The following is a 24,334-nucleotide window of genomic DNA, read 5'->3' on the forward strand; positions in this document are numbered from 1 at the left end:
GCAGTTTGCTTAACGCTGGCTGGATTTCAGAGTGACTCTGTGGAAGACGGTTGTGGGTACAAAGACATTAGTATCTACATTTTTAGAGTTGTATTTTAACTGACTGTTCCTTCAGAGAATTTTTGGAAGTTGAGAACTATTAATATTTTTGTGTCCTGTTTATCACAGGAACTGCAGTTGTGAATCAAACCACTGTTTCATCTACTTCAGTATCTCATCATCATCCAGACCAGATTCTTCAGAACAGTAATCTGTTCCTGTAGACATCTGTGGAGGATGTAGCACCCAAGGGTTTTTGCAAAGTGCATTTGTAGAGGCTTGTTTTGTGCCCAAAACATTCATTATGTTATTATGCATTATGGCTCATTATGCCATTGAAGTCTACTGCATAAGCCACAGTGCTCCTGTATTATGTAGTTGTGGTCTCCTGTTTTAAAAAGGTTGTAATAAAATGAGAAAGGTGTAGAGAAAGGGCAGTAGGGGTTTTCAAAGGTATGAAACAGTAAGGAACAGCTCAATAGAAAAAGAAGAATTTTTCAGCTTTGAAAAGAGGCAACATGGGGGGAGAATGAGAGACCTGAGGAAAGAGAAAATTACTTGCTGTCCTTTCCAGTGCAGAAACAGAGGGGTATCCAATGGAGGTAGTGGGTAGCATATTCAAAGCAAGCAAGAAGGGGTACTTCTTCACCAAACTGACTTACAAAGTGTGTTCTGCTATATTTTCTATTTTTAAAAAACAAAACTTCAAATTGTGTGTGGTCTATGTAGTAGCTTTTAAGTATTTCCAAGAAGCTGTGTCATTAACACTGGAAGTGTTTTTAACTCTTACTTGAGGTAATGCAGTACCACAAATGATTGACCAGCTAAAATTCAGTCTTAGAAATCATCCAAATACATCTTTCCTCTGAAAGACTTGCTGTAGTGTATAAGATAAAGCATCAGAGTTTTAGAACTTTGTAATTATTTATGGAATAAATGGTATTAAACATTCTTCCTCACTGTAGGTTGAAATAAATACATGTATGTTACTTGAAATATCTATGTTTCTATACTTAGTGTGGCTCCTGCAGGTCCTGGGGTGACACCATCTGTTTGAGGATATGTTCTTGGAGGCGAGGCATGTGCTGGTTAAAAACACGATCTGTGCAGAGTTCTGTATTTAAATCTCATTGACAAAATGAATCATAGTATAGTACCTGTCTGCTTTTAATACTGCTTTACCTGATCTGCGTTATCTGGAAACAGTAGATGTTCGTGGAGTTGTATCGCCTTAGGGTTCCCATTCTCCTGGTGTGACCAACGAAGTCTCCTAAGGTATAGGTGACCCTGGCAGCAAGGTCTCCTGAACTTGGGTTAGTGTCTGGGCTGAGGCCTCTCGTGACGACCGGGAATGAACAGCTCTGTGATTCCCCCCCACTGAGCCGGGTATTTTGGAAGATTATGGTTTGTGGATGTTTGGGATTGCCTGTCTCATCCTGGCCAATTTTATCAGTTGCTTAGAAGTTGTTTCATAAACCTTGGAAATATAAGGCCTGCTGGGGCACCGGAGGATTTTGCATCCAGTATGATCCTTTATCTTTATTCTGGCTAGTGTTCAGCCAGTCTGTGGTGTTATGGGTCCTGCCGGGCTTGCCAGGAGGTAGTCAGAGGGGTTTGGCAGGGTGGGTGGCTGTGGGAAGGGCGGTGTGTGGCCAAAGGCCTCCAGCGACAGGCGGAGGTGAGCAGGCATGGCGGAGGCCTCCCTCCCTCCCTCCTGGCGGGTGCTGACTGTCCCTGGCAGCCACCCGTCGGCCCTCCCTAGCCCGACGGCACCTCTGGGAAGCCACTGGGAAAGTTGGCAGAGCAACGCGGGCTGTGGTGGTCAGCGTGCTGATGGTGTTCCGTCTCTCAGTGCATCAGTGAAGTGGCCTAATGACTGGAAAAGATGGAGGCCCTGTTCCTGGCCCCCCTCCCCAGTTTTTGATGTGTTGGGAAAAGGAGTGTTTTTTCTGCAGGCTTATAATGGGATTATAAATAAATTTTTATTACTATGTAGGTAATGTAATTAGATTACTTATACAGTAGTAACAAGTTACTTGTAATGCAGTGCAATCATTATTCCCTTTTTTAAATCATACTTACAATTTCTCTTGCTTTAACCTTTATGTATATCCTGAAAGCTTATAGCTTAAGACATTTCAGAGGTAAAACGACCTCAATCCATATATTAAAAAACACTTCAGATACAAATTATTTTTCCATTAACAATGGAATGACAGTTAAAATATTTGTGTTATAAACTTGTATGATTTTCTTTCTTCACCGTCATGATGGAGAGCAATATAGATTTTTAGGTCCATCTTCTTCATTTTCTTTAATAGAAGGCAATGGGGCAGAAAGTCTCTCCTACAGAGTGGGACAAAAACCCCCTTGTTAAATAGCTAAAATGGTTGAGCTGTTTTGGTTTCTGCCATGGTTTGATTATTTGACTGTTAGAAGAGCTCAGTACTTGGTCTGAGCCTTGGTTCAGGTCTGGTTCTGGAAGCATAACAATCTTCAACATTCTCAGTGAGGACAGAAACGCAGGTGGAACACCTGGTGTTTGCTCAGTGAATGAAGGTGAGCTTTGTGCAGCACCCTAGCCTGGGTTGTTTTATTTCACTACTGAGCAGAAAAATATCTGGTACCCTATTGCTGCTCTTATAATTGTGTGAGAATCTGGAACCAGTAAAGCAAACTCTGAATCTGCTTTTTATAGATGAATCATTGTTACTGGGAAATGCTCAAATGCAATATATGTGGTAATAAAGATTGCAGAAGCATCTAACTTTCTCAGCCTGATAAGTAAGATGGAGCTCCATGCAAGTGTATGATAAGTTTGAACAGTAAAGAGTTCCTTTCCTGTTCCTTTTCCTGTGGTCCTCTTTTAGCTGTCTTCCTCCTATTCTTGTTCTCCTCAGGACTGTTTACCATGTTCCCTTTGTCTGTCATCTTCTTGCGTGTGTTTGTAAGACACTGAAAATCCCGAGTGAAAGACACTTTAGGGATGCAACTTTAGGATGTAAGACAGATAAGACTAGTCATTTGAAAAGGTTAACTAAGCACAGGAACCCCCTAGCTAATCTCTGTGCACTTTGCATGCTTAATATGTTCCAATTGTTGTTCTTTCTGACAAGATACTGCGGAATAGACTTGTTAAGTCTTGCTAGCAGGTAATAAAGGGCTCCTCAGAAAATTGCCCTTTGCAATAGGATGCTGTCCTGAGCTCACACCCATGCTTCTTGCCAATTACACTTGGGGAATTCCTGTATTTGGGGCTCCATGGCCTAAAAATTCTCATCTGTTTAGTGACTGTGTGCATTCCCGGAGCTCTCTTTTAGTTTTCATCTTGAAACAGGTAAAGGAGAAGAGGTTTCTTGCTTCTTCAGGCAGCCTGGTGACTCCTGTTCTGATGGTAGGACGTGGAAGCTGTTTGCTGAGTGTGTTTCAGTGACCACTGACTAGACATTGGCAGTTTCATGGCTTGTAGGAGTACTTGACTTAAGGGACACAGAGAATCTCAGCACTTCTTAGCCCTCACTTGCTTAACCAATGCTATAGGTGTCAGCATAGCCAAGGAGAGTAAGGAATGCATGACAAGTCCTGAGCTTTGTTTTTTCCTCTGCCCTCTGTTCACCCCATATCAGTACTAATAAAAGCTGAGCACCCTTTGTGCTTCCTCAGCTTTTTTCAAGTTTCAATTTCCATTTTCTTTCTTTGAAGCACAGCAAAGAGCAAATGTACATAAACAAAACTTCATACTCAAGTCAAAGTCCAATAGGCACAATTGAATAGTAGTCAGGAATTTGAAGAAGAGCTTTTCTATAAATATTTAATTACTATATTAACTGAGCAAATAAAGAACATGCTATTAATATTCATACTGTGTTAGCAGTGGTCCAATGGAATTTAGTATGTTTTATAGTTCATACAGCATCCTACGTATTGTGTAGGCCATCAAAGAATGCCCAGATCCAGTAAGCTAATGACCCTACAGATCTCTCTAGCTATTCCTTAATTCTCTAAGCCAAGGAATGTCTGTTGTTGTTCTTTGCATAGCACATTTCCTAGCAAAACTCTTCAGTTATGTAACGCTACCAGTCATGCATATACAAAGTACCCATACGCAGAGCTAAGGTATAGGCTGTAAGCTGCTGAGATACTCACAGTGAGCCTGCCTCTTCCAGAACTCAGTGTGCAGCCTCTTTCATCTTTGTTAGTGTATCTGTTTTGTAACTGTTTGGAGGCAAAGGTTAGGAGATACTTAGTATTTGGCTTTCTTGTTCCTGCTTAGAGCTTTAAAAATATTGATCATCCGAATGCTGGAGATGGTCTGCAGCACAAGAAGCCAAATGCAGAACCTAAAACTGAATTCCTTTGCTGTGAGTGATGTGTTCTTCCTCTGGGCATTAGTTTCTTTTTTAGAAGTAATTTGCAAGTTAATATGTTTTATTTAAGAGTGAGAAAAAGAATAATGCTTACTTGTGGTGTTGTGATACTTAAAAGAAAAAAAAATCTCTGGAGATTTCGTTTGAAAATATGAGCACTCATCCTCTTGCATTGACTTTGTCTTTAAATTCCTTATGGCCCTTTTGCATTGCCTACCCTCATTAAGACTCTGGATTTAAAGATTGTTACAAGAAAAGTGTCACACATAGGAACAATAGAAATGTTAAAACTTCAGTTCCTGACTGATATTGCTCTTTTCCCTCTTGCTGGCTTAGGAAAATACATTAATAGATGTTGAATTAAGACTTCATCAGTGGGTCCATACTTCATTCACTTAGAATCCTTACAGCTATTTTTTTACTGCATATAGTGATAATTATTCCTTTTGGCAGAGCAGAACTAATCTAATCTGCGTTGGCTGCTGAAATCTGTGAAGGAGCCAGGAATGACTTCTGTGTTGAATTATTAACCCTGAATGTACAATTCTGCCAGTACTACAGTGGGCCCCTGCTTCATCTGTGTACCTAGTAATCTCAGTTAATGAACATGTAGATATTAAAAAAGCCCGTGTCATCTAATAGAGGTATAGCGTGCTCCTATTTTGGTAACCTTGCTTTAGGGATTGGTCTGTCAAAGATGGCATGTGTTGGGGAACCATCCAGCCTGGCTTCTGGAAAGGAGCCCTTGATATATGGGGAGCTGTATTTGTAAGTACCTAATTTTCTTCCTTTATTGGCTGTGGCTGAAAGAATTTGAAGGAAGCTAGATATTTCTTGTGCACGCACATTATGTAGGAGCTGATGAAACCCTTGGGTCTGTATCTCTAGTTGCTGTTGCTTTTTTATGTATATAGGTTCAAGGTACAATTTTGGTCTTGCTGTGTAGCTTAGCTATGGTCACAGTATCTTCACTTTGTGGCTAGAAGAGGTGATGATGCTGTTTGGTCCCAGTAGGGAGTTCCTGGATCTCTGTCTTAAATTTGGATTTTAGATTAAACTTGGCAGGATTCAAACAGCATTAGTATGGAATTTATGTTACTCCTGTTAACACAAGTTGTTGCAACAAATACTGATACAAGTGAGAAGAGAAAAATCTGCAACCCACAGGGCATTAACCAACTTCTTTGAAAGAAACTCTGAGGAGGCAAATTCTTCCGTTTTGTTGCTTTCTTCCACTGAAAGAATCTGCACATATCAGTCTTGTTGACAGAATGTAGGAAAACAATTCTTCCAGTTAAATCCATTATGACAATTTTCACATTTCTGCTTTTGCTCAAGAGGTATAACTGCATTATTTTCCTTTTTGCATATATTCTCAGGAACAGAGTGGAAATCAAAATGATATTTTGGTTCCCAGCTGTTCTCTGCAGTGTGCCAGAAATGGACAGGAATGGTCAGGAGCCCATGTTTTGCAGTAAGTGCTGAGCTATAGGAAGAGCATATAAGTGTTCTGGCAATGACTTGTTCCTCTCCTATTCTTCTGCCTTCTATTTCCGAGACTATAAATGACTAATAGAAGAATCTCCCATCCTCATAAGCCTGTATATGCCTCCTTGTATGTAACATCAGTATTTCACAAATTAAAAAAAGTGATTGTTCCTTCTGAGATGTGTGAGTTGAAGCCAAATTTGTTCATCTGATTAGTTCCCCCTTATATACTTATTTTGAATGTCTGGCCTTTCCTCAACTATATTTGTCATAAAAATGCTTGCTGTTACATAAAACCCCACCATTTCTCGTTTATGCCTATAAAGCTGTTTAAAGACTAGGCAAAGGCAAATAGCTGCAGCTGTGCAGTTTATAAAGTGGTGCCATGTAGAGGAGGAACAGGAAGGGAAGATTTCTGGACTTTCCCTGATTGACATGCCTTGTTTCTCCCACAGGAGGTGAGATGGATTTAGTGGACAATTGGCTAAGCAGAGTCCTTCTTTTTCTATGTTTTTATTCTTTTGTCATAGTTTCTACGTGATGGTGGCTATGAGTAACTGGCCTCGGTTCTTGTGCAGTTATTGGGAACCACCTGAAGTCTGTGTGGGGCTGTGAACGCAACATACAAAAAAGCCAGGGAAGTGTGGTAACAAAGGGATGGGTGTACAATGTCAGTAAAAGTAAACCACACGGGAAAAAAACCCAACACCTTCCATGGCATAGTGACAGTGATCCATTTTGTTTTTAATACTGCTTTATAGCCTAGCATCTATATAGACTGCCTCAGATGCTCAGGCTTTAGTATGTTCTCTAGTTTGTCCTAAATGCAATATGAATGTCTGTTAATCCAGATAACAAACATAAGGAAACTGCCAGCTACCCAAGCTTTCTTCCTTGTTTGTGACTAAATCACCATAATAAAAAGGAGGTGGAAATTGAAATAAATACAAATAGCTGTTTTTTTCCACTATTGGTAATTAAAAAAAAAAAAAAAAAAAATTGAAAGTGGATTAGAACTGTCTTTCCTAAATACCTGTAATTTCTTGACCTTTCAGTTTTCACTCGCCTGACTGGTGTCGCTGTGTTGGAATTTCATATAAATGTCTCACGGCAGAATTTGATCTTCATAGCTCTTTGTGTTGGTCTCTCAACACCCTTAGGAGTGCTTTTAGTACAAAAGATACATCTAGATACTGAATATTATGGTCTGTACCAAACAGGCCTTTATTCCATTGAAGTGCTTCAGTGCTAAAATGTATTTTCTGAGAAATACCTCTAAGATTATATGAATAGAGTATATATCAAATTGATTTTTTTTCTTTTTTCTTTTTTATTTAATCTTTCACTGTATTAGAGGCCTGGTTAGAGAAATCCCTCTTCCCTGTGGGCAGCTATAGTCCTGCCAGTGCTTTTTGTGTCTAATTAGTCCTTTCTATTCAATACCTTTTTGTAACATATTTCTGTATACTTCTGTCAGCACACATAACTGTACTGTGCTGAAAAAGCCTCAAATAAATGTTTCTTTTTGTGTGAAGTGGTAAACGTTATGGTAGAAAACAGCATGCTTTTTCTGTGGAACTTCGTATAATTTGGCTTGCCCACTCTCTTCCATTTGTTCAGATAAATACAGTCCCAATTACATAAACCGTATCTGCTTTTTCAGGTGGTAGACTTTTTTTTCCAAACTTGCTTTTTGTTTCAATAAATGTTGTGCTAATACCTCTTACAAAATTAAATTCAGTGCAGAATGAACCAGAGGCCAGTAAAACTCTAAACTGTTCCATAAAAACACAGTAGTTTATCACAAGAGTCGCACCATTTCAGCAGCCCTGACAATGACAACATTATTGGTTTGTAGTAGTGTAACAACTTATGCTGTGAAACATCAGGGTGCTTTAGAAATGTCTTGATGATCTACAAATGTTAATATTGAAAATTATTCTCAGGGTCCTGAACCACAACAGGTTGTGATTTTTTTTTTTTTTTTTTTTGTCGATCTGTCTCCAGGTGCTGGGTGTGCTCTCCTCTCATGGTATACCTGGAGATGAGCCAGATACAAGCTGTATTTTTCACTAGTGTAAACTTTTTTGGACTCATGGCTTATACTACCCTATTGCAATATTTTTACTGATCTGCATATTAAGAATCTTGGACTGCCATCTCATAATGTAGCCATGTAATTAAAAAAAAAAACGGAAGGCAGCATTAACTGTTTCAAGAGAATGTTTTTAAGTTATGTTAACTTTTAATGAAGAGAAACCAGTTCTTGTACTGATGGCCAACATTTCCTGTGGAGGAGACTTTTGGAGATTAGACCAAGTGAGAGATGACTAGCTCTCCTTGCATCTCTAAGAGAACTGGGTACCCAACTGCTCTTTATGCCTTTAATGATCTCCCTTGTGGTGTGCTGAAGTATAATGTTTTTCTTTGAAAAAGAAACACAATAATGTAGTAGGTTTCCAAATATCCTGAGGAATGTACTTACTAATGAGAGACTGCAGACTGATGGTGCCTTTTCCTTATTGCCAGCGAGGAGGGTTGTCTTTTATAGGACTTCCTAGATTTTAGGTGTATGCCCTTTTTTAATTTGGAGGTTTCTTTTACTAATTTGTACTTCTTCATACAATAACCACAGTGATAAAAATCTTTCTTTGTTTTCATTGAGGAAAATTGTTTCTTTAGAAGATTACAATATAAAATTCTGGAAATATTTCTCAAAGTTTTCTGGGTAATATAATCAAATAACTTTTCTAAAAGATGAGTAGTGTGTAACAAGTGCTTTTTAAAGACACCCCCCCCCGCCTTTATTCCAAAATGAGTGCAATATAAATATGAACACATTTTGATTTTAGTAGTCTTAAGGTTTTATCTTGGTAGCTACTGCAGTTAGCTGAATAGTTTAGTAATAAGCCTTTCATTTTCATTTTACAAGAGAAAATCGATGGATACGGAATCATTAGATGCCCAGCTAAACTCACTGAGCAGTCTTTGAACTAGCAGGGGTTTTAGACTATTTTTGTTAGGAGGCTTCTTCTGCTAACGGCACTGTTTGGCACACAGTCATTGATGATGTGGTCCCATCTCAAGTGCAGGTAGATTTGACAAATGCTTAGTCAAATGACAAATGCTCTTAGTTTCTAGAGCCTACAAGACATGTAATATAACTGCTGTGTTGTCATATGGTTGTTGGATATTATATTATAATTATGTCAAGTCTGTTTAACATATGATACATGTTAAGTGCACTTTACCGCTTAATGAATTAGTGAGTATTTAAAAAAAGGGGGGATGGGATGGGGAATTAGATTCTTCTTTGGTGTCTCTGTTAGAATATTCCAAAGAATTTAATTTATTACTTACAGTAACCTCTGTTAAGGATAATTAGAGAAATTTCAGAGAATGGGAAGGGCATTTTGTTTGTGTATAACTGCTGATACATGAAACTGTTCTTTTAACTATATTAAGAAGCTAAATGCAACTTGCTAAAATGCTCTCTAGCAGATCTAGGCAAGATTTTAGGCCCATGACAGCTACTGTCTCTCCTTTAACTTATTGCTCTCTTTAGAGGTAAATGACTTAATACAGCTGCAAGTTTTCTTTGCACTGGCAGACTTCAGCACTTACTAATCAAAACTCAAAACTTAGTATTAAAAGCTGCCTTAAAAAGGCAGCTGAGTTTTCGAGTGAGGAAAAAATTTGTCAGTGGTTGTGACAATTTTAATGTAAGAAAGTAAATTGGTATTCAAGTTGAATCAGTATTCTGCATTGGACAAACCTAGTAGCCCTTGATGGCTTTTAAGAAAAATAATAAAAAACCTGGGGGAAAAAAAATATCAGGAAAAAAATAAATCAAAAACCAATAATCACTTTGTATGTGCCATCTTGCGTTTAAAGCTGTGGAGTCCCAAACCAGCCTCTGGTTCTTTCTGCCGGTGTCATGGTGGAAGCAGCACATACGTTTTACATCTCTTAGCCTTCAACCTTGTAATTGTGATGTGAAAATTATAATCTGTGCAAAATCAGAGAATCTTGTGATATTGACTAAGCAAGCTAGACTCATTTTTCAAATTTCATTAGGCATAAAAGCAGTCCAGCGTAGATGCAGTGTTGTCCTTGAGCAGCCCAGTATGTAGCCCAGCACCCACTGCCCCATGTGGGTGGGGAGCACGTGCAGACAGGGCTGTGGAGTGGAGGGGAGGATGGAGGCTACAGCTCCACCTGGTACATCTGTGGCCCCTTACGCTTGCTGTGACAGTTGTCAGTCACAGGTGCCTTCCTGGGAGCTTTGGCTTTGGTAGGGATTGCTTTTGTGATGCTTTGCAATGAGTTTGTCGGCTGTTGTCTTGATGTCCACAACCATATACTAGAGTTGTCTGCTCTTGAAGCTTTTCTTGTTGAATCGGTGCTTTCACATCTGTAACCTTGCTGTAAATCTGATCTATCGGGTGCTCTGCTGCTTCTCTGTCTGGCTGGTTAGTTCTATGTAAGACTGAAGTAGGGCTCCCTGTTGAATAGGTATTTTGTTGTCTCATGCTGAAAGTAAAGCAGTGACATACTTTGAGTGAGCAGTTTGGGTATTTATTACTTTGCACTCGGGAAAGGTATGGCCGTGACACTCAGTCTGTATTAATATCAAACATACTGCTTTTATAAACAACATTCAGTTGAGAGATACAGCAATTATATAATCGATCCTAATGTAAATGATCTTCATTCTTATGAATCCACTATAACATGGAGAACTCTAGGAACTCAGTTTAAATATTGAGCTGCTGTATCAGTACTTTTAAAATGCATAATCAAAGCACAGTGCTGGGTCATTTGAAATATTGTTGCTTTTAAATATTGTATTTGCTTTTGAACTGGACTGCATAGTGAATCGTAAGACTCTACAACAGCATCTTTATGGAGCTAATGCCCTAATACCTTATGGTGCTAACAATTATCAAGAATGGATATTGTACTTTTTAGCTATCCCTCTTTAGTTACTGCAGTGCTAGTCATAGTTACTGTCTTTTGTACTGGTAAGGTCTTTTAAAAAAATAGTCTACAGGAAAATGCATTAAAAATCTTGTAAAGAGAGCACTGTGGTAGAAGCTTTATTCTTTTCCAGACTCAGATGATCATTGATGCGTGTGGATAACTTCAGGGGAAACAGCCTTTTATTCAGTACAAAAATCAAGGTGGTTTGAGGTTCTTAAATCTCCACTAGATAAATTGTAAATGACTTCTGAATTGGAGATTTCATCTGCTTCTGTGTGCCAGATGGAGAATATGTATTCATAATGTCTTTAGTGTGTCAAAATAGTGCATGTGTGTTCATTAAAACATTCAAACTAGACTTTTATCTTAGCAGCTGAAGACACTTGATGAATACATTTCTCATAGTAATATAATTTTAAGGTAACTTTATTTAAAAAGAGATGAAATAGTTTCTGTTCACAAAGTCTACTCAGAATTTGGTTAATGCTTTTGAGTCTGAAGGGAACTTTTATGGCTGAATTGGAACCAGTGGAAGATCACAGCATAGCGGAAGTGCTGACTTACAAATAATTGTATCGTTGAATTTTGTCATGTATTTGTGACCAAAGTGAGCACACAAGTTGTAACTGTCACACTTGATGCTTAGTATTTTTGTTTTCTTTCCCCTAGTTTCTTTGCTTGAAGAATATAAGGACTTTTCTTTCGGCATGTTGTGAAATATTTGGGATGAAGAAAAGTGAACTTTTTGAAGCATTCGATTTGTTTGATGTGAGAGATTTTGGAAAGGTAAGGAACCTTTTCCTTATATCTTGAGTAACACCTGTGGTCTGCTACTTGAGTATAGAAGACTTTCATGGTAGATGTAGTGTAGAAGTTGTAACTAATGGATGAGCATTCATTAGTAAAAAAACAGGAGGGAAGAATTAAGAAAGCAGAAGAACTAGATTTACATTGGAGAGGCTAATAAAGGGCAGAGGAAAAATCCCTGGTAGGAAAGTCCTGAAGGTGTGAAAAGCATAGATAAATTAAAAAGCCTGATTGAAAGATGCTGAGGTAAAGGTAAATGAAATGTGTGAAGATAGCAAACTGTGGGCGAGTGCTGTCTGGTGAAATTACTTTTGACCTAAACAGTGTGGAATCAGAAACCCTGGGCCTATACATTGTAAAGACCACATGGCACAGAGCATGTTTCTTTAGTGTCAAATGCTTGGAATTCACCCATGTATCTGACCTTGAAAGTTGGGTTGTTTTTTTTTTTTAACAATTTTTAAATTTATTGTTTTTTCTCACCTGCTGTAAAGCTCAGATAAAGCTGGGGTGGATTAATGTAACTATTCTAATTTACACGGCCTGAAGTAGATTCTGTAAGACTATCATTAGTTACTCTCTATATAAAAGCTTTTTCCAGTCTATTGTTCACAACCTCCTACATATCTGTTTAATCTGTCATTGCCAGCATATGTTCAGTTCAACTTCGGTTTCTGCTTTTGAGTCATAGGGTATCATTACCCTAATTTCACAGGAAAGGGTCTAAAAATTAGCTGAAGTAGCTAAAAATAGTTATTTATTCAAATTTAGAATATTTCAAGCATTATTCCTTTTCTTTAAGAGATCATACTTTTACTAACTAGTTTTTATGCACTGTTCTTTTTATAAGTAGACATAAAGGTAAAGATGATGTAAGAGTGCAATCATGAATCAGGGCTGTAATATGACTGTTTGAAATGGTTCAGTGATTACTCTTAACAAAAATATCTAATTATTTTTCTGAATATTTTGTCTGGTTTTAAGTCCTTTAAATATAAAATTAGATAAACTTGGTAATTCCACTTGTTCTTTAGTTATGCCGAACATCTTTTGTCCTCATAAATCATATTCAAGACAAAGCTTTTGTTAGAATGTGGTCGGTCTTAGAAGTTTAGTGTCTTGCTTATTAAGAAATAGATTTGTTTTTGTTTTGATTGTGCAAGTAACAGAGGAATTAAAATTTTTGGTTTTGTTTTGTTGTGCGCTAGCAATGTCTTATTTAAGGTATTTAATAAGTCAAATATCTTAATGCCTGCTTCAAATCTTTGATACCTATGCCTAATGCACAGAAATTTTTTACTATTGTATGTTCTAATTAATTGCTGAGAGTTTCATATTTTGTGCCACATAAACATAACCAGCCTGGTTTTTTTAAATACAGTCTAGTTTTGAAGAAGTATTTTGTAGTGCAAATGATTATTGCTGCATCATTAAATACCCAGTAAGCGAGTTCTGAATTAAGGTTGAATTTAACCCAACAAATGTGTTTCTGGCACTCTTTAATTGTCATTTTAACAGAATTTATTTTAGAATACAATTTTATGTAAGTGGAGTAATTGGTCTTCCATCCATAACATTTAGTATTTTATTTCATTTCCCAAAGTAAAAATTGGTTGTGGAGACATGGATTTTTTTACCATGTTTGTTGCCACAGTATAGTACAAATAGACTAATTATTCCTGGTACTGGTATTTCAGTTTTAGCGATGGTGATAGTTCTTACAAGCAATGGTTTCTCTAGTCTTGGCCTCTTCAGTGAATTTGTCACCTTTCTTGGAAATCTACCAGGTAAAAAATGGAGTGATAAATTTGAAAGACACTTGTGTGTGGGACTCTCTAATGAGGCTAACTATGCGCGTGGTAACAGCTGCTTGTGCAGAGGTGGAGATGCTAAACTGAACAAGCCTGTGCAATCGTTGCAGTAGCTGTGCTGGGCACACTTCTAGGTGGATAATGGCTCTGCTGTTCAGCTGTTTCCATTGCGTGCTTGTGTGGAAGCTTGCCAGACCCGAGTGGAGGTTGCAATATGCTGTATTTAGATAGGCTGCTCTGTGTACTTTACTAGCCACTGCAAATGAGCATGTAGTCACCTTCCTAAAGCAGTTGGTGAACTTGAGGCCATTAAAAAAGTGGAGGAGAAAATGACAACTGTATTAAAAATTGTGTCATGTTTGTACAGTTAGCTGAGAGTATCTGTAAAGTGGCATGGGATTTTGATTGCATGTCTGATAATGTACCTATCACTTTGGAAATTTTGATTGCTAGTAGCAGCGGTGAGAATAAGAAAGCTTATCTCTTTCAAGTTGTTCTCTGCTTCTCAACTTTCCCCTTCATTATTTTTTCCTGTGAATAACAACCTCAAGCTAGTCCTAAATCTCCAGCCTTCTTGAATTGAAGTTACATATATGCAAAAGGCCAAAAAGACAGTTTTGGCTGCAGATTTTTCCTGCTACTGCAACCAGGTCACTCTGCTGTTTTAGCTGTGTATTTTTCCTGCTACTGCAACCAAGTCACTCTGCTATTTCTAAAACAATTCTTTGAACTGCTCTCCCTAAATGTGTACAAAATATGAGTGATCTTAAAATGGTTACAAGCACAAACAAGAAGGATAATATGGTTTAGAAACAGTCTGTTTTTCAAACCATTGACCAAACAGGTAATGGAATGAATGTGTGCAATATTGACAGCCTCTAACACATTTGAATGTACTGGAAGCTGTCTTGAGATGTGAGAAGTTGGCGAGTAGTTATTAGTCGCAGATGTCAATAAACTGTAGCTGAGGTGACTCCATAAGCCTTATATATCTGGTACTTTTAAATGCTTCAACTGAATTTATAAACAAATGATTACTGAATTTGTTGTCTTATGATGGAATATTCTGCTTAATATGACAGATTTCAATGACTGTTTAAGCATCCTAGAGGAGGGAACAGGAGAAATGTGTCAACTGTAAATGAACAGCATGCCTTCAAGGAAATAAGATTGAAGGGAAAAATCAAATGAGACCTGGTGATGGAAACTGTAATTTTAAAAAAAAAATTCTGATGTTTTTCAACTCTAAAGAAAATGGCAGCAAAACCCTGTGCATGGTAGACGTAGCAGCTGTGCACTGCCTATATAGTCATAGGACTTAACAGCATTGTGAAATATTGGTTACAAAATGTTTGATGTAACGGTGAAACTTGTGTTGAATAGCTAGGGGTAAATGAGCTGTTTTCAGGTTTGACATAACGTATGAAAATTTGACTTGAACTTTGTGCTCTACTTTGCAGAGACTCTTTGATCTCAGTGATGAGAAAAAAAGAGTGTATGTGGGGTGGATGGAAATTAGAGGTGAAGCTGAAGTAGCAACATGTAGATAGTTAGAGAATAGGTAAAGAAACAGGGAAGCAGGTAACCCCTGCATATGTATTTAATATGTACATTCTGTATGATATTATTGATACCAGCTGTTACTAGATGAGGGTTTTCTTCTGTTTCAAGTATAATAGCACATATTTTCTTATTTTTAGACTGACTGTGCTTGAAAAAAGAGGGGCTACATTACACAGAAATGGAGAGGTTCTTAAATCATGCTTTCTAAAACTATATAAAACTTGTTTTTCCTTGAATTCTACAGCGTTCACCCATTCCCACTCACCTTTCTATCAGTACATTTCATTGTTGCTGCATTAAGTTCCTGACAGAGCATGAAATGCCCTCCCACGCACATGGGGTGCCAGACAGTGTTTTCATTATGAATTCCATCCTGGAGAGTCATTTTTCACTAGCGCAGGGTTGTCAGGTTCTTCCTTTCTACCTGTGTGCCAGAATCAACAAATAATGTTGATACTTGTTCTTTCAGCTCTGTGAGCCCTGCACACTGCTCAAACAGCAGTGTTTGCTGTTTGGTACGCCGCAACAAATTGTTGCTATCCCTATTCTCTGAAGGAAGTTTGCAACTAATGTGTTACAGAAATGGGAATCTGAGGATTAGTTCCAGTGCCTGTTGATGTCCATAGATGCTCCCTGGCCTGAGAGAGCTGTGTTTGAGGTCTTGGAGGGGAAAATTGTGTCCAGATATTGTCAGAGAAAGAACTTGGTGTACTCTGCTTTTACATATTCTAAGCAATGTATAACTGAGCACAGAGTGTTTACGATATAACTGATCTAATACGAACAGAGTCATAGACAACCCCCCAGTGGGTGTCCTGCAGTAGATGTCTAGAAATAACATAAAATATTCAATCATGATTTTTAAAAAAACAAACAAACCAGGGGATCAAATATCAACTGCTACCAATCAAACAAGTACTTAATTGTTTAAAAGCATATAACATAATTTCTAGTGTAGCTAACTCTCCAGTGACACTTAAAAGGCTAGTTTATGTCAGAGCAAGCAACTGCTGTGCAAATACTGTGTGCATATACTAAGGTCATGTAGTTTGTGATCATTTTTGTGACTCTCTTAGCACAAAGGAAATCTGGGCTATGACGCAGCAGAAGTCATGCTGAAGTTGATGATCCTGGTGTTACTAGTATTCCCTCAGGTTTAAGAGATTCCAGGAAGATCAGGCAGATGTGCATGAGAGACACCAAAATCAACACAACAAAGAGTAACAGTTGTTATAAAAAGTTATATACCTTTCCAGAAAGAGAGAGGTGGAAAAATGTTTAGGAAATCTTCAATAAAACTGAAGCATTTGAGATGAACCTCAGTTATTTCACTTTTTATTTGGTAAATTTAATGAGTGAGGCAATAGAGCAAAATATGAGCACTTTCAGTAATAGACTCATATTAAAACTGCAGAGCATTGGGGAACATGCCAAGACATTATGGCGTATTTTTGTAAAGATATTAAAATGGAGAAAGAGAAATGAACTGGTAAAAACAAGACAATCATTAAAGATAGAGCTCTGTATCTTCATTCTCTTTCAGTGGTAGAATTAAAAAAAACCCAACTAAAACAACTTAGTGGTTTGCTCAAGAAGCTAGCTGCACAGTTACTTTTAGGAGTAGCATTTTGATGTTTTCAAATGTTTCAGTGAGACGAACTGGTGTGGGATGAATGACACTTGAACTCCTTCAAGGTTTGTAGACAATAAGTTATCCATGGGACACCAATGTGCCCTGGTGGCCAAGAGGGCCAATGGTATCCTGGGGTGCATTAAGAAGAGTGTGACCAGCAGGTCGAGAGAGGTTATCCTCTCCCTCTACCCTGCGCTAGTGAGGCCTCATCTGGAGTATTGTCTCCAGTTCTGGGCTCCCCAGTTCAAGAGAGACAGGGAACTTTTGGAGCGAGTCCAACGGAGGGCTACGAGGATGATTAAGGGACCGGAACATCTCTTGTATGAGGAAAGGCTGAGAGACCTGGGGCTGTTTAGTCTGGAGAAGAGAAGGCTGAGAGGGAACTTTGTCAATGGCTATAAATATCTGAAGGGTGGCTGTCAGGAGGATGGGGCCAGTCTCTTTTCAGTAGTGCCCAGTGATAGGACGAGGGACAATGGGCACAAACTGCAGCACAGGAAGTTCCACCTCAACATGAGGAAAAACTTGAGGGTGACGGAGCACTGGAACAGGCTGCCCGGAGAGGTTGTGGAGTCTCCTTCTCTGGCGACCTTCAAAACCCAACTGGACGTGTTCCTGTGCAACCTGCCCTAGGTGATCCTGCTTTGGCAGCGGGGTTGGACCAGATGATCTTCAGGGGTCCCTTCCAACCCCTACCATTCTGTGATTCTGTGTAGGTGTACTTGTGAATGTGTGAGAATGAAGAAACAGAAGATATAGACAGATTTCAACTTCTTTCTCTATTCACCTGTCCTGGGGACACTGAACTCATAGCATTGAATTCTGGTAGCATGCATTTTGGTTTGAGGTGGAAGAAGTTTTGGAGGAGGAGGACAGTTGGAGCTTGAATAGGTTTAACAGGGTTTAAGACTTCTCACACACTTGCTTATAGAAATATTTTTAAACCTTATTTTTAAGCAGGGAATTAATTCCTTGCAGTACTTGCAATACGAGCATTGCAGTAACCAAAAGTTGATGGTGAAACTGACAACTAACCCCAAACTTCCTTAATTTATAAATATTTGTCATAGTAACACAAATATAAACTATAAATAAAACCAGAAGGCAGTAGATGAGTGGCTTGCAGATGAAGTTCGTATGTACTTTGAAGAGTTTTATATGTATCTTTTTTTTCCTGTGATAGTGAAATTGTTCACCCTCTAAGAACAATAGGAAACATGTTTTTTTGTGTGGTGTGGTTTTTTTTCCCCCCTCCCTCTCTTGCAAAACCTGGAGGCTTCCAAAGAGGAAAAGCATGGCAGTTTACTGTTAATACATTGGATAGATGGAAGAGGGGTGGAAGAGGAGAAGTTGAAGTACAATTTGTATAAGCTGTGCCATGTTCTCTCATGCTTGCAGTTAAGTATAGTTAATTTCTAAGAGAATCCCTCTCCCACTTTGACTTAGATTCTTCTGCTTGCCGCCTGGGTTCTCTGCTTGTTATCCTCTCTGCTCTGGGATTTTGAGATTGAAATGACATAGGCATAAAATCATTATGTCTCTAGAAACAAATAGTACAGGGCTATTGCAGTTACCTGGGCCTGTTGGTCATTCTGGTATTTCCAGTTACTACATGAAAGGGACTTGACATCAGCCTAAAAAGCCTATTGCAAATTGTGTTTGAATTTCCATCTTGTTAAGATGCAAGATTGTTTTTTTCTCCTTAGCTTAAAAAGGCTTGGTTTGTGATTTTTTGGTTCAATGCACTTCTATTTTTGTCATCAGTGGTGCAAATTAAATATTCAAGTCAGAATATTCAAGTAGGGCTAAAGGACTTAGTTTTTACTCACTTAATGGTCCTCTGCCTCTTGAGCTGCGGGGACATTTGCTTTCTGTTGATATTCCTCATGTCTGCTTATAGGTATTAGATTCTGAGTAAAAAATACCACCACTGTGTAATGAAGGAGATTTCCTGGACTTTTTTGTTGTTTGGGGGTGGGCTTTTTTATGGGGGTTTTGTTTTGTTTTCCCCCTGTTTTGTTCCTGTTTGTTCCATTTATATTGTGGAAGTGATGAAGGGAAGAAAGAGAACTTGGTGTCGCTGCGTAGTCTCAGCACTAGAGAAGACCATCTATTGCACATCAGCCTTTTATTTCCCTAGCCAGGAATTGGGTAAACCCAGTGTAGTCATTTGCTCTTGTTTCCTAACTAATTTCCCACAGCCTAGATAGGGAAGATTTGATCCGACATACAGACCTATAAGCTTTAAGGCTTATAGCAAAGTTACATTAACATCTGTGGCAACAATTAATGTTTTACCATTAATACACATTGCTAGCCAAACTACCTGGATGTTTTCCTATTTTAATTAATTTTACCCCATCGCAGTCTCAGACTGGACTTTGCATTTAGTTCAGGATTTGTTTTATAGGAGCGGATATTTTTAAGGTGCTCTCCATTTCAGATCTAAAATGGTGTTCTTCATTTGTATACTAGTTTTCCGTGATGGTACATTCGGACATGGTTGACTGCACATCCTTTTTTACATCATGAGAAAAGACTCGTGCCAGTGCAAGTTGTGTTCAGGCTTTGCTTTGTCTCCTCTTTGTTTAGAATTTGTATTGCTATTTCTAGGGAGAGAACTTTGTGAGTGGTTTGGACTACACTTTCTGTCTGCTTGTAACAGTCATATTCAAATCTAACGTTTCATTAAGCCATGTATATACTCAAGTATAGTCTTTTTACAGGGTTGGGTGGGTTGTTTTGAACATGTGGCTACTCTTGTATCTGAAGAAGTAAGCCCTGTTACTATTAAATGATGGTGAGAGGTGAAGTGACAGAGCAGCTTTGGTTATCGTATTTAAATATAAGCAGGTCAAGGACAGCCTGTGTGCTTGTCTGCTGTATTGAAATAGTAGAAATCTCCAGGTTTCTAGGTAATAAGGGACAATAGGCTATACAAGGTGCTTTAGTGTTGATGCACTTCAGCATGCTTAATTACCATGCAAAAAGTGGTCTACTATTCTTGTTGAAAAATGCATACACCACCACACTCCTTTGGATTTAAGGCATGTATCTTCATGATTTGTGTGTTGATGCTGTATTTACTGTAAAAGTATTAATTCAGCTCTTTAATATGTGGTTTATCACTTCTTATGTTTGGGCCTTTATGCTGCTTTCCTGGTTGTACTTGTCTCTACCTCTTTTTCTCTGCAATGTATTTTCTAGCTTTGCATCTATCTGAATCAACCCATTTGACATATTTCAGTTTTACTTGTCTACCTGAGATTTTAATAAAGGCTACAGAAGAGAATCTGAGAAGATCGTTGTTTAAAAAAAAAAAAATCTGTCTCCAAATAAGCTGTATGACATGTTCAAGATACAGTAGGATGCTTATTCAAAAGTAATACTAAATTGGGCACTCGATTTAAAATTGGAAATGATTTTGTGTAGGATCTACATAAGAAAGCATTCAGTTTCTTACTGGTGCATCCTTGAAGAGTTTTGCATACAAGAAACTTAGCTTAATTACTACGATACTGGTAAACTGCGTTCTTCCTAATGTGCAGTACCATTCCTCTGTGCCTGGCCTTTTGTGTCTGTCTCTTGCTCAGACGAGCAACACTATCAATTACCTAGAACATTTTTTGTGCACGATTATCTGCTTTTCTTATTGTTTCCTGCAGCTCACTTCGAATCTTAGCTGACTGCGTCTTGATAAAAATCAAAGATTATGAGGCAGGGAAGCAGAAACAAACAAACAAAAAGGATATTAAGTGAGCAACTTGAAATAGTTATCAGTCCCTATGTTGCTTTGCCAAATGTCTTTTTTGTTGTATGCATTAATGATGACAACAGCAATTCAATTAACTTGATATATTATCTATGCATAGTTTTCAAATTATAAAGTCAGTGAATTTCTTTGCTCCTTTCCAATATAAAAAAGTTAGAGAAAGTGTAATTACTAAGTTTTGGTTTTTTTCCTCCTATTTTTTCCTTGGAATGATTTGAAATAGTTAAACTTCTCTTTTACTGAAAGATGTCTTCTAGCCTCTAGATATACCTATATATAATGAGTGTAAAACATTATTGAAGAGTGTCTGTGCTAAACCTCCACCAGAGAGATTTGGACTACTCTTGAACTCTACCGGAGAGGCACAAATTTTGAGCTAGGAAGATAGTGGCTTAAGCCATCACTTCTGCAGTGTTGGGATTTCCTGTGAAGATTTAGTCAAGCAAGTATAAGCGTTCTCCAAGACTAGCTGCTAACGACATCATGGGGCCAAACCCAGGATATGTTACTATGCTGGTGGAAAGCCAGACTGTGATTTTTCTGCTCAGTCTGTAGAGTCCCTCTCTTTGTGCAGTCAAGGGGGAGACCACCTTGCTTGTTTCTTAGTAAGTATTAAAAATTTGGGGTTGGTTTAGCCTGAAGAGTGCTGTGGTAGTTAGGTTGGTTGTAATTTCATTCACTGCCTTTTCTGTCCAATTTCAATAGAAGTGAAACCTGTGGTGAATGGTTTGCAGCAGGAAACAACGTTTGAGTATTTCATAAAAAGGAAATAGGTATGAGTTAATGAGAAATGTTTACAAAATGTGTTGGAGGGCTTTTACTTAACATGTTGGTGAAGGGGCTAGAGAGATGCTTGCTAACAAAGAATTGTGTTCTCCTGTTTTTCATTCTGACACAGTAATTGTGTTATGAATAGATGTCAGACGCACAGCTACTGCATGCCTTTGAAAAGGATGGATACTTGAAATAGTTTGGTAATGAAAAAATAAGTCAGAAAAGTGTATTTCAACATATTTATAAATATCTGAAAAGCTTGTATCATTTGTAGGTGATTGAGATAGTAAGACTATCTTGCTGGCAAAATTAATGCATCTATCTATGCAAACAGTGAATTCAGGGAGGTGGCTTTTCCTTTTGGTCAAAACTTGTTACAGCAGAAATGCTGGATCTTAGGTTTTGGATCTTAAATGTTTTTAACCCTGAAGCATGACATGAGATTTATTTGGAGAAGTTCTATTAAACAGATTAAGATTGTTTGCATTTTCATGGCTTTCTTAATAAGATTTTGAAGGTGAAACATTTGAGGATTTAATTTCCAAAATAACTATTCAATAAAAAAATAATTCAGTTTAAATTTTTATGTTGACTGTATTAGCTGATAAACCTGGGAACCTGTTTAAAAACAGTAGTAAATAATGATAGTTGCTAAGCAAAAAGTAACATAACAGAAGAAATTAAAAGTATTGTCAAATAAAATGATTAACAAAAGTGAAATTAAATGACACACCTCAGCTACTGCTAACCTCTACAAGTAAATCGGTTCTTAGATTTCACCCAATTAGAGTTTAAAACTGTAATATGCCAGCATAGGTCACAAGACCTGTCTGTAAAGAGCCTTTGATAGGAAGTAGCAACATAGGTATACTGTACAATGCGGTGTGATGCTGATGAAGCTGACAAAAGGATATTATTTGAATTTTTGGAAGGTGCTATTCCAAGCATATTTTATATGCAAATTTTAACCTTAATAAAAGTCCCAATTAAATAGTTGTGTATAGGTTTGAATATATCTTTAACTGAAGACCATGTTGTTCTGTGAACATGTAAGGGACATTTGGCAAGATTACTTAAGAAAACCAATAGAGGGTTAGTTCCCATGAATATATTTTGTTCCCCCAAAGTAATCTTTAGAAACACTTTAAACCTTTTAGCACCTTAAAGTAGAACCGATTTGAGCAAAAATACATCAGTGACATTGTGCAAGCACATGATGTGCTTCATGCAGTGGCTAATTGATACTAGCCGAGTAATTCAGTGCACTGCATAATCCAGTTTTTACCAAAATATGTAAATGACTTGAGGGGGGATTTATTGCCTGTGCACTTGGCAGAGGAGCAAAAAATTGAATGTATGTCACTGGTGGGGTGGGGAGTTTTCCACAGTTTCCCATTCAGCCTTCACTGGGGTAAGCTGTTGTCCAGAACTCAAGGTGCAGTTCAAAGTGTCAAGCAGAGATGCTGTTTATTTCACAGTGACTCAATAGTACATTATGTAGCTTTCTCTTCCCCCAGTGCTAGGTAAAAAGAGAATAATCTTCCTGAGTGGTATGAGGCATAGCAGTAGCTGTATGCCCTCTGACAGATGTACCTGAATATACTTTGGGAATTGCTTCTGGGCTTGGGGAGATGACTAGCAGGTGACGTCACCCAGCGCCTCACAGAATGCTCCCCGGGAAGATTTACAAAGTAAAATAATGGCATTAGGAAAGGAAACAATGCCAAGCTTGTGGCAGCCACTGTCCAAACAGCTGGCTCTACTTACTGTCTGAATATTATCGCTGTCAAAGTCCTGGTAAGAGGTTGTAGTTCGCATGTGGTGTAATGATCCCATACAATGTATTCTTGCCTTCAAAAGCAGCGGAACAAGGAATGAGACCAAAATTCTTAGTATGTTTTTTTTACCTGCAAGTTTTCGCCTAAATGCTTTCTTCCCTTCGATAGGTAATGAATGGGAAGTTTCATAGCTGTTTGAAACAACTAGACAGCCGGGAATGCTGTGCATGTTTCTCTTGAGATCACTTTCTTTTGCCTTTAAGATAATTATTTGGCTGTTGCGATTTCTTAGGATTTTATCATATATCTTGGTCACCACCAGTTAATGTGAAAAGTACAATATATACACATCTTTTGCTATTTAAGCACTGTTGTATATGACAGCCTAATCTCTCTTATTCTGGTATACTAAATATTGTTGAATGACATAGTTCTGGGTTTATTTTGAGACTGAGTTTTAATGTGTTTTGATCTGGAGAGGATCTCCCTTAGAGTTTTTCAGCTAGCTAAAAAGCAAGGTTAGACAACCTGAGTACTGTACGTAGTGGATGGACACAGACTGTATGGTCTGTGGGAAACGATCTGGGTGTTGGAAGCAAGCTTCATTATGAGTCTTGAAGTATTAGCTCAGTGAAATTAATGAAAGTTCTTAAACCACTGGTTTAGAAGTGTTGTCATACCGTTTTCAAAGTGGTGAGGTCTATATATGCTAACTTGGAGAATGGATGTAGACTGGATAGAAGATGTTTTTTCTCAATTGCGTATTTTGTGGCAGAAAATGTTTGTTTAAAGCATGATTGTACCTTAATTAGAAAACAAACAGATTTTTCCTAGCCAAATTAGTACAAGGTTGCTTTAAATTAGGATAAATATATTTTTTATTTACATTAATGTTATTAAGACAATTTAGCATGTGGTTTGTGATTGAAAAAGTAGATTCTAGACCAGGCATCTGATTTTAAATAAATAACAATTCCAATATTGTCTCACTTTCTATAGACATTTTCCTTATAAAATTAAACAAAATGGAGTATGAATTCATTTTTTGTTCAGAACATAGGAAAGACAAAGTAATTTTCCTATATCTAGCAAGCATTAGATAACATCCGAAACTTAGTGAAGAGCTTGAATACTAGGAACTTAAGTGTAACATGCACTTTGATTTTGAACTTTTACAGAGTAATTCACATTTACATTTTGTTTTTTTTGATGGAGATTTGCCACCCACAGGTGGGTGGCATAAATTCAGAATCTGTAGGAGCTACAACCAGACTCATTTTAAATCTTGCCTTTGTGTGTAGTATTAATTAGATGAACCA

The 24,334-nt window shown here is 37.8% G+C and overlaps 1 protein-coding gene across 1 annotated transcript in view; it reads left to right on the forward strand.

Annotated features, from left to right (window-relative positions):
- VAV3 (vav guanine nucleotide exchange factor 3) overlaps window positions 1-24,334 on the forward strand; it is a gene marked incomplete at both ends in the record, with an annotated part of 168,268 nt that overhangs the window by 17,929 nt on the left and 126,005 nt on the right. Inside the window, one exon of the mRNA XM_082003020.1 lies at window positions 11,547-11,663. Coding sequence (XP_081859146.1) covers window positions 11,547-11,663 — 117 coding nt within the window. The remainder of the gene's footprint in view (window positions 1-11,546; window positions 11,664-24,334) is intronic.

This window comes from Phaethon aethereus (genome assembly GCF_964289735.1).
Source record: "Phaethon aethereus genome assembly, chromosome: 8".
In the NCBI taxonomy this organism is placed as follows: Eukaryota; Metazoa; Chordata; class Aves; order Phaethontiformes; family Phaethontidae; genus Phaethon; species Phaethon aethereus.